This window comes from Porites lutea, chromosome 11 (genome assembly GCF_958299795.1).
Source record: "Porites lutea chromosome 11, jaPorLute2.1, whole genome shotgun sequence".
NCBI classification, from domain to species: Eukaryota; Metazoa; Cnidaria; class Anthozoa; order Scleractinia; family Poritidae; genus Porites; species Porites lutea.
This window is the reverse complement of record NC_133211.1, coordinates 13,408,275-13,418,798: the sequence shown is the minus strand read 5'-3', so window position 1 is coordinate 13,418,798 and position 10,524 is coordinate 13,408,275. Positions and strand designations below refer to the sequence as shown.

General features: G+C 38.6%; 1 protein-coding gene and 1 non-coding gene across 2 annotated transcripts; one reads left to right on the top strand and one right to left on the bottom strand.

Moving 5' to 3' along the window:
• Window positions 1-222: 222 nt before the first annotated feature.
• On the bottom strand, window positions 223-4,843 carry LOC140952647 (uncharacterized). Its single transcript, XM_073402082.1, has 3 exons — window positions 4,790-4,843; window positions 3,552-3,678; window positions 223-2,546 (listed from the first exon to the last, which is right to left on the bottom strand). Exons 2-3 carry the CDS (start codon window positions 3,588-3,590, stop codon window positions 237-239), a joined length of 2,349 nt encoding a protein of 782 aa, XP_073258183.1. The 5' UTR covers window positions 3,591-3,678; window positions 4,790-4,843; the 3' UTR covers window positions 223-236.
• A 5,283-nt stretch (window positions 4,844-10,126) lies between these two features.
• On the top strand, window positions 10,127-10,202 carry Trnaf-gaa (transfer RNA phenylalanine (anticodon GAA)). Its single transcript has one exon. It is a non-coding gene; the product is annotated as a tRNA-Phe (tRNA).
• The last annotated feature ends 322 nt before the right edge of the window (window positions 10,203-10,524 follow it).

The window sequence follows — 10,524 nt, the reverse complement described above, 5'->3', positions numbered from 1 at the left end:
AAAAATTTACAAGGGAACTTAAAAATCCCAGTTCCCCAAACAGTAAAATCTCCCACTGGCTACTCTGAAGTCATATGACCACTCTAACAAAGAAACTTTTTCCCGCCAAATGTTTCTAAGAAAAAATTATCATATCTATGAAGTCAGGCCGGGATAGCATGGTACTGTTACCCTGTGCTGTCTTGATGATCAGCCCAATTAGCAACAGTAGTATTAAATCGTTATACTTTAACAGTTTAAGGTAACTTGGAATCGGATGTCATTTCTTCCGGCTTTAAATCTCGCAATTTGGCAATGTAATCGGACGAGCGAACAATATAACGCTGAATGTGATCTTTAGTATCGTGATGCCAGTCACCAGTGCCGCTGCCTCCAGAACTCTTCAAGAGTTCCGGCGCGTGGTCGGTAATCTGGAATTTCTTATCTCTCCGAACCGAATCTTTCTCAGTTAACGGAGTATTTGAAGGAACAAGATTTCCTTCCTCTCCTAGCTTTTCCAGCGCTGTGCGAGCCATTGTTGAATTTTCTCTAGACATTTCCTTATCAACTTCAGAGGACCGTGCAGGAGTTATTGACTGCTCTGTTATTTGTAGATGATCATTTAACAGGATTGAATATGGTGAAGACGGGCTATAGTACGAGAGATCAGGAGCGCGTGAAGATTGTCGTAAAGTTTCCCTCGGCTGCAGTTCTGGGTCCATGGCCATATTTTCAACTGACCTTGTAATTTCTTTCAGTTTTGCTCCAAGAACCTTCAAGGATGACAAGGAAGATTTACTTTGGGTTAATCGATGAAGACACTCATCGCTTCGCCTTTGCGCGCTTGAAAGCCATCTCATTGAACTAACCTCTGGGTTTCTCGAATAGCTGAGGTCCCCGTCCAATCTGTAAGTCTCGCAAGTTAAGTGCGCTCTTTGGGCGTGTACCTTTGCCTCTCTTTCCCTCATCTCTCTTAGTAATCTTTCTGTAAATTGTGTTGTTTTGACGAAAAATTCGTTTTCTTCTGCGGATGTCGAAAGTTTTCGCATCTCCTTTTTCATCTCCTTGTTCTCCTGTCGTAGTTCTTCAATTTCCTTCAAGGCGCTCTTCAATTCTTCCTTCAACTCTTTCATGTCCTCGCAAACATTCTGAGACGCAGAACCATTAGGATTCCATAAGCCTTTATGCGAGCTGTCAACATCTTTGTTAACCGGGTGAATATTTCCTTTGGGCATGGTTTGCTGTTGTGAATAAAACCCTTCTAAAGTTCCCTCGTCTGTTTCTTTAACACCCTCGGTTGTGACTTCATCAATCTGGAGCTTGCTTGCAAGCCTCAGCAAATCTACTTTGTGAGCTTGTTGAAAGTTCCCAGGATGCACTGCTACGGTATGGTCTTCAGCCATCCCATAATGCCCAGGTGAATTTACCCTTTCTGACAAGTAACCAACAGACTCATCACCAGGGGAGGTCGGTGGGGATGATTCTTGATCTTCACTGTTTAGAGAGTGCTTTCTTCTGTTCTTGCGGGCTAAACGTAGATTTCCACTTTCTGATATCTTGTCTCTTTCATCATCAGGCCTCACTAGAGATCGCTTAAAATTGTTTTCCACGTTTGCTTGAATAGAACTACTTTCACTCAACGTTATATGATTGCTTGGAATTGTTAATTCCATCACAACTCTGTCTTTTCCTTCTACAAATTCGTCACAGGTTTCGAAAGAGGAGTTGGCATGACTCGAAAAACAAATTTCAGACGAAGTGTTAGTCTGAAAATCTTCGCTTTCTTCCGATTTTTCAAGAAGAGATGATTTTTCTTTCCAAGATTCAAATCCGCTTAATGCTAAGGATGAAACTGGTGAAACATCTGACTGCCAATCATCTCCATCAGGGGCCTCTCCTAGTGGTAAATTTTCAGGCGAGCTGTTTTCAATCGAAAGCTTTTCCTCTTTGTTTCTGATCGGCTCCAAGCACATTCCGTCATTTCCATTAACCTCTAACTTGCTCAGTAAATCACTTTCATCTTCCTTCTCTTCAGTCGTCTCTTTCGAATAAAAACTTTCAGAGCGATTCTCCTCTGCCTCCTTCGACTCTATCAATTTTGCATCATTTTCTTGTATTTCAAGTACGTTTTCTACACCTTTCATTTCTGAACCTTTTGATTCTCCAACGTCTCCAGTTTCTTCTGAATCCAAAAATCCACTTTCAGCGCTCTTGTCCGTTTTCTCGTACTCAGTATCTTCTCCCAGATTTCTGCCTGTTAATTTCTCCTCTTGTGATTTTATCACTTCTTTAAGCTCTTCCATTTCCTTTTGTATCTTCGCCAGTTCTTCTTCAGCTCGTTCCCTCTGTCTCACTGCATTTGCCAGCTTAAAGGTAAGGGTACATACCTGCTGTGTTTTCAAACTTTTCACTTCAGTTGAATTCTTCTTTTCTTGTTCTAACTGTTCTTTCAGGGTATTCAATTCGGCCTTTAACTCTGCTGTCACTTGCTGCAACAGTTCCACTTCAGTAGGTACTCCATTTTTATTTGAATTGAGACTGACGTCTTCAGTCTTCTTTTCTGGGCTCTGAGTAAATAAAAAACACCAATTATAGCTAATTGACACTGTTAATTTTAATGGAAACTAATTAAACTACAGAACTCATTAAAGAAAAGTGCAAATTGCAGAACAGAACTGGCCAATGGCATTTTATTAGTTTAGAGATTAAGCTAATTTCTCCCATAGCACATAGATTATTCTTTTTATAAGATCGCTAATTATCTAAAACTGCCTTTACCTCAAGATCGCAAAGATTACACCTATTACCTACAGTGTCGAATCCAGTGTAGTTGTCAAGGTTAATGCATAATTGACAAATTGAAGACTAAATAATAATACATGATTTTTCGTTTGATTCTCTTATTTATTTTGAGATCGGGGAAAGTCTATTGACATGATGGTGCTATATTTTCTGGTCCCTCTATTCAACTAAATTTAAGATGAATTATTAAGAGTAAGAAGTTTTCAAATGATATGCTCCCTACTCGCTGCCTTTGAGGAAGAATACCTATAGACCTGAAAGAGTAGATGTGAGTCCATGTAAGCAGAGAGATTCCAGTACATTTTTCAACCACTCCATAGGTGGATCACATGACTGAGGTTCAGGTTTAGTTTTATGCATATGATCCAAGACCTTACAGTAACCGAGAAGGGAACTGGAGCCGAAATGCGTCCAGCAGTTGTTTCTGGGATTGCTACTGGGAACTCGCCGGTCAGCTATTGGCTAATACTTTGCGTCCCATACTCTTTACGAAGAGTGTGTGGGTTGTGTAACTTCCTACAGGATTTATTTAATGTGCAAGGGTTTCGAGCGTGGCCTGTGGTCTATCGACCTCATCCGAGAAGACGAAAAAGTCTAAACCTGCGCAGATTTCATAGCCACGGCAGCACTTTCTCTCCAGTTTCTAATTGTACAAGATCATTTCTTAAATGCCGAGATCCGCCTTGCATCCACAAATACAGCTGCACGCGAAATTGAACGTTTTATTACGTGTTCTCGTGTCCGTGAATGTAAAACTCTTTTATACTTACATGCTGTTTACTCGTCTTCCTTTTCACTAGTTTAAGCATCTTGTCTGACAGACTTTACTGCACTTCTTTAAATATTTATCGTTCTTGTTTATCCTTCCAGGCTGTTATCCTTCTTAAGAGAATAAACCTGCCAGGATGAAAATCGATTAATGCCGCTCAATTAAAAGCGAGTTGAGAATATTTAAACCATCATTCAGAATTGTATTTACATGTCTACATTGGCTAATTCAAAATTCTCGATTGTAGATCATGCATCGTCTGCTTCATCGTTTTATGAGAAACTGTAAGTCTTTCGTCTGATTTCTTGTTAAAAGAAGAAAGAAGACGCGTACGATAAACACACATTTTTTCCCGATTAGCAAGCCCCGCATGTAGAAACTTTTTCAGCCCGTGAAACGAACTACGAATAATCGCAATTGGCTGCGTTCACACGAGTAAATCAAATGTGTAAAAATACAATCTGTTTTATAAACTACCACACTGTCCACACGAGAACGACTCAAATCTAAGGAACGTTAACAATGATCGTTTTCACCATTCACATATCGACGAAAGCCGTCGACCCATGGTTTTGGGTGCGTTTACTATCTTAATGAGCTCGTGTTGACACAGCCTACGCACGTTGCAGGCGTGTGAAGTTAAGGGGAAGCAAAAGAGAGAATTAAAGCGCGCGAGTTAGGAGAAAGGATTCTGGTCAAACAATGGCGTTCTTCCCTTCTTCCTCGCGCACTTATCGCGTTCTCGCGCGCCCTTTTTTCTCCCTTTCTCTTCCCCTTCAAACGCGTGTCACGGAGGTTATTGAAGACAAAGCAAAAGTTTCGCGGGAAGACCGTGCCCCCCGGCAACAATAGACACGCAAGTACAAGTATGATAATCTGCGCCAATATTCTGCCCAGTAGACGTCTAAAAACGCTTAACTTTCCTTGATTCTCAAGCGCCTGTTTATTAAAATTTACTTGTATTTTACCAACAAAGGTAGAGAAAACTGAAGGCATCAGGGCAGACTTACTAATTTGTTAGCCACAAACTCAAACATGTTTTGTTTGTTTACGAAAGATTAGTTGAAGCTAACGCTAAAGAAGCAATTTCACGCTAGGACTCAAAGCCATGAAGAGAGATTACAGTGTAACAGGTATGCACTTTACAGATTAAGAACTTTTGATCTACTAACGATGTCATCGTAGGCTTCAACACTTATTTTAGAAATAACAAATGTAATCAATATGTTTACAACCAACCTGGGTCCAACCTCTTCTTTTCGAGTTCACGAACCTCAGCTTATGAGTTTCCTTTTGCACATGATTTCTGTTGTCATCTCCACCTATGAACAAGTTCACTGAGCCAAATTTAAGGCTCCTTTTCTCAGCTGTTTTCTCTACAAACCGAACGCCAAAATAGCGTGGCTCATTAAATGTTAACTCTGTTATAGGATGGAGTTAATTAAAAATCTTTTCAAGTCATATTCATTACAATACGCTACTCGACTGTTATGCAAATAACACTTCTGAGAGTAGTTCAATAAAAGTAAAACCAGATAATCCAAGCCTATTCAGACAAGTATTGCGGACGATTACTTTTGAATTCTCCGAATTTTTAATAAAGGAAACTAAAGTGTTCCTGACTCTTGGAGAGTAAATAAATCTTTGAAGGTCAGAAAGGTAACTAAGGGGTCATCAGATTTTGCAAACTTCTTTAAAAACCTTACTTAGAGGAATAAAACATTTTTAAACAAACACTTTATTAGTGAAATCTAAACAAAAGTGAAGAGAATAGATAATAAGAGACATAATTATAAATGGAAACACAGGCAAAAAATGTCATGGCTTTTTAGCCGTTGAGAAATTACATTTACCACTCACTACCACTCATAGAGAAACGTTTATTTTTTAAAAATTGTTTTACTATTAATAGTAAACGTTTTAAATAAACTTTTAAAACTCTGAATTCCCGTAACAGAGAGCAAAAATAATTAGAAGTTTTAAAAAAGGTATATAAGTGTTTCAACATCCCGTTTCACGTAACAACAATTCATAGGCAACCTTCGTGGTTGACGTTCATCACTATCAGAGGTTTCTTTGGAGTATCTTTAATTTATCATACAATGGAAGTCAAAGTCTTGGTAGACTTAAAACGATAAGAACTAAAACCGACTTCCTCCACCCCCCCCCCCCCCCTCCCCCCTCCACCTCCTTCGCTTCTAAGCAAAGTTGTATTTTACAAAGTTGTATTTTACTTTATTTTACCGCTTTACTCTGTCTTGAAAAGTGTTTGCTTATCCCGACACTGTTCGGAGGGGGAAGGGGACGGTCATTAGAGGTATCCAAACTATTGCAAAAGAGGATGTTATGCTACATTTGCGTATTTGAAGGAAGGATTTTTGGCCTCTATTGTAGCTTTGAGACTTTGACGTTTTATTCAAACAAATCGAGAGGGGGCTGGGGAGAGGTAACGCCAGCTAACTGAGAATAATGGGATTGTCATTAATTCCTACTTCTTCACGTTTCTTAACTTGATTTTCGGATATAATCTTCACATCCTCTTCAGAGGCGAAAGTTGCCGGCTTGAACTATTCAAATATGAATAATAAAACGTTGAAGGTTTGGGATGATCGGCGAAGGTTTTGGCTAAAAAATCTATACCAGCTCCCTGTAATGTAGATCAGAGACCGTGTTTTTCCAATAGACCTAGGTTGTCAGATCCCAAAACGGCAGTTACTTGGACTTTCAAAGAGATAGCTATTACATGTGGATTTCCTTGGGAGCCATTCATCATTCACGTGTAGCTTGTTCTTTGCCTTGGGAAGGAGAACGATTTTAAAGAACATTTACTTTAACTGCATGAAAAGCTTGAAACAGATTTACTTGTTAATTGACTCATTTACTGAATTCTTTAACAACTGACTTTTAATCATTTGTTCCATAATTAAGTATTTTTACGTGAGGATTATCCTTTGTTTTACGTACATCATACTAAGAGAGGGCCGATGGTACATATTTTCGCGATATTTATCTCTAATACCTGCTACCTTTGTGTATGAATTAATTCCACTTTCATAAAAACCCTTCATTTCTTGATGCTATAAAATTTAACACCCTCGACTCGCCCCCTTTCGCAGTTTAGAAAAGGAAAAGCATCCCCCCTCTCCACGATTCTATAAATAGCGTGTAACAACAAGAGTTTATCCAATTTAATTTATGATAATGTCAACCTATTTTCGTCCCCTTTTAATTTAACGAAAGTAGAGTACGTGTCTAATTTCTTATATATATATATATTCTGGCAGCTAAGGCTTAATTTGGTCCGGTGTTTTCGCCAATGCACAAAAACAAATAAAGCGATTTCACCTTATCTTCTGACTATTAAAACCAACAAACATGTCTAAAAATAGACATTTTGTTTTAACCATGCACCGTTTAAAGCTTCTACTTTATGAACCTACGAACTACACACATGACAATTTAATATCTTTCAATTTAACATTTTTCGGTTTTGTTTTTTATCAGGATAAATTAGACAATTTTAGAACAAATGTATTGCCTAGCTTGAGACATCATAAAACAAATTTCTTGAATTTTCAGTTTATCACAGTAAATGAAAATGTTTCTTTGTAGATGTATGTAAAACTTTCATTGATTGAAAGTTCTGCCTGAAATACCAACTTGATCATATAAACAATTAAATTGTTTTTTCCCTTGTTCCCACAAAGGAAAATGGAGGCACAGACTCATCGAAGTCGTCTTCCATGTCGCTTTCCGAAGAGCTCCAATCTTCGACGCGAATCAGAGGAACAGAAAATATCGAATCTTTCCGGTTGACAGTCACTCGCGTTTCGGTCGCACAGTCCTCGGAAATATCCATATCGGAACCATTGCCGTCTTTGTCCAAGGCAAAAACATCTTCTCTCTCGCTGAAAGAAGAGATAAAGTTTCTTTCGATAAGTTTATTTCCAGGTAAGTAACACGATAGTTCGTTGATGGTATTTTCAGCTTGGTTAGCAGACATGTCCTCTTCGCTTTTGACTCCAGTGAAAGTTATCGAGGCTTCCATCTCCAATCGGTGTTATCCTCAAGGCTTCCAAAACAGTAGTTTTTCTTGGGAAAGCGACAGCTGACGTTTTGTTTTCTTAAAAAGTACTTTTATTCTTCTTCCAAAAACTTTACCGCACCACGCAAGTCAACTTTCTTGTAACCGCCAACAGGGAGCTGGTCTTGCGTAGAAATTTACCGCCCTTGTTCGAGCGTTAACTGAACAAATATCCTTCCAAGTCGGTTGACTGCCAAAGCTTGCTTTCCGTTCATCAATTTTTGCTGTCTTTTTAAGCTTTTCACCATTCTTTGTTTTTCCTGTATTTAGATCTTCCCACTGTCAACAAAACAAAACCCAGTTCCGCCACTCGAGTCTACCTACGCAAAATAAAAGGAAAATAAAAGCATCCCATTGGTATACATCGTTTTTTATTGATTCCAGAAAAATGCAAACACAACTTATTTTTTACGGGAACAGGCCGCGCATGAATAATGTTCCCATTTACCTTTCAAAGCAACAATTTCCTTGTTTTAAACTGAGGAAAAAAACTTTTTTTGATTGACTTGTACATCATACCATTGACTCTATTGGTATAAAAACAAGAATCGACAAAAGACCATCGGTAATCTTTCCGGTGTCGGAGCTGTTTGATGACAATACTTTTCCTTAAATAAAAGCCAAAAATAAAATAATTTGTTTTTTTCCTATTAACATCTTCCTTATTTTCGTGCTGAAAGCGACAGTGTCGCCAGAAACAATCAAAACAGTGACTATAAAACTATAATTATTTGACGTAAGAGCGCTCTGCGCCGTACCAGTAAACAAAATCAGTTCAATTTCGTCCATACCTTAGACTAAAGAAAATCTCACACCCTACTGTAAAGATTGCTTGCTTGATATAAATGTAGAGCATATTTCTTTCGGGTCACATTGCTCACGGTATTACGTTATTCCGTAATTATGCGATTCCAACTAGAGTTAATCGCTGTTACCAACAAAATCAACTGTAAAATCCGCTGAAAAGAACGATAATAGAAATTCAAGAAGTGGTTACAACATAGCAAAGTCGTATTATACAAAAATGACACTTTTTCTTGAAGAAGTAATGAGAAGCAAATATTTTTTGGACAAAGATTTATTTTAAATCTAGAAAATTACTTTTCAAAAATTAAATGAATTCTGCCTACGTGCCCCAAAGGCAATTTTTTGTCAAGCGCAAAGCTGGAAAACATAATACCTCGATCGAAAGTGAGGAGAAATCTTGGCAAAATAAGGCAGTTGAAAGTGAGAGGGAAGCATCGATTCGTTCAGACGAAAGCTATTATTTTAATAATAAAGTTTTGAAGGAATTTACGGTGGCCAATTCACGTTATAAACTCTGCTGAAAAAAAAAACACGTTTTTCCCCGCTTCCTGTAATATACGCAGCACCACAATTTTGCGGGGAAATGACCCGTTCTGGGAGATTCTGTTTTGATGTTCCCGAGTCAGTACCGCAATTCAAACACAGACTAAAATATTAGACAATGCATATTCCTGTCTACAGTGGGGTATTTGCACAAGATGATTATTTTACTTTATTTACGCTATGCATAATGAGCTCTCCGCTGCCCTCCTCCTGGTTCATTATGCCAAAAGCAGTTTGATAACGGACCGCACTCCTTCGCAGGGCTCAGAGAACAATATTACCGCCCCATTGCCCTCCTTTTCTATTCGACGGCAGCAAGAAAGTGGTGCAGAAACTCTGAGCCCTTTTAACGTGGCTAAAACTTTTATTTTGAAGCAAGATTCGCCCCTGGGAAGCGAGAATGTTTGTGACTTCATTCAATGAAATTTTATTGCGTCCGGGAAGCAAACTTTGTGTCTACAAACTTGAAAACATTTGCGTTCGCAGCCATGCTTCTTATACTAGCCACACCTAAGACCCTGTCTTACAAAGCGCTCTTTTCCCGCAACTTGCCACACAAATTTCAACAAGTTCAACGCCGAAGACCACGCCTGGTGCAACACCCCATGCAAATTCTCCTTTTAATACGTAAAAATTGTTGCAGTGTTTATACCGCAAAAGTTGCGAGAATTTAAATTTGATTCTACTTTCTGCTGCCGCGCGGTAGCGGCAACAAGATACATGCTTTCTTCGGGGGTGGTGTTGGGGGGTACACTACTCAATTTTTCATGCATACTCGTGTCGGAACAAACTTGCGATACAATTTACAAGAAAAATAGTCTAGTTTAACTGAGCATTTAGTGGCTCGTTATAAGTAAGGACATCTTCTCTGATGCTTGATTTCCCTTTCTTTCAAAATTAAGGAGGTAGAAGGTTTACATCAGGGCAGATCAAAGTTTCTGTTGTTTCCGCTCCTGACAATTGAGGTTACTTCAATCAAGGAAAGGAGAATTTAACTTCTAAGCATCAGGCAAGATTTTAAATAATTTTGTAAACTGAGATCGATTTGAAGCACACAATTGTCAGCATTCTGGAATTAATAATAATAAATACTTATATGAAGGAAGATCATGGCAGTTATATACGCAAGTTCGCACTACGTCTGCCGAGATAGCTCAGTTGGGAGAGCGTCAGACTGAAGATCTGAAGGTCCCCGGTTCAAATCCGGAGAGCTCGCATGAGCTCTGAATAATCCCGGGTCTCGGCAAGTTTTGTTGTTGTTGTTGTTTTTTACCATTTGTTTGATATTTCGAGAAGCCACTGGTTCAGGTTGTCTTTAAGCAAAAGATTATAATTAATTTAATTTCAAAACTTATAAGGCGCAAATAGAGTACTAAAGTGATGACGTCATAAAAATGAAATTTCTGAAATTATGGGATTTGTCAGGATATTCTGAAAGAACAATGTCCAAGAGGCCTACTTGCCAAAAATGAGCATTTGGGGGCAAATTGTCTCTGAGATCGTAGCCCAGTTATACTCAGAAAACTCCATACAAACCCTT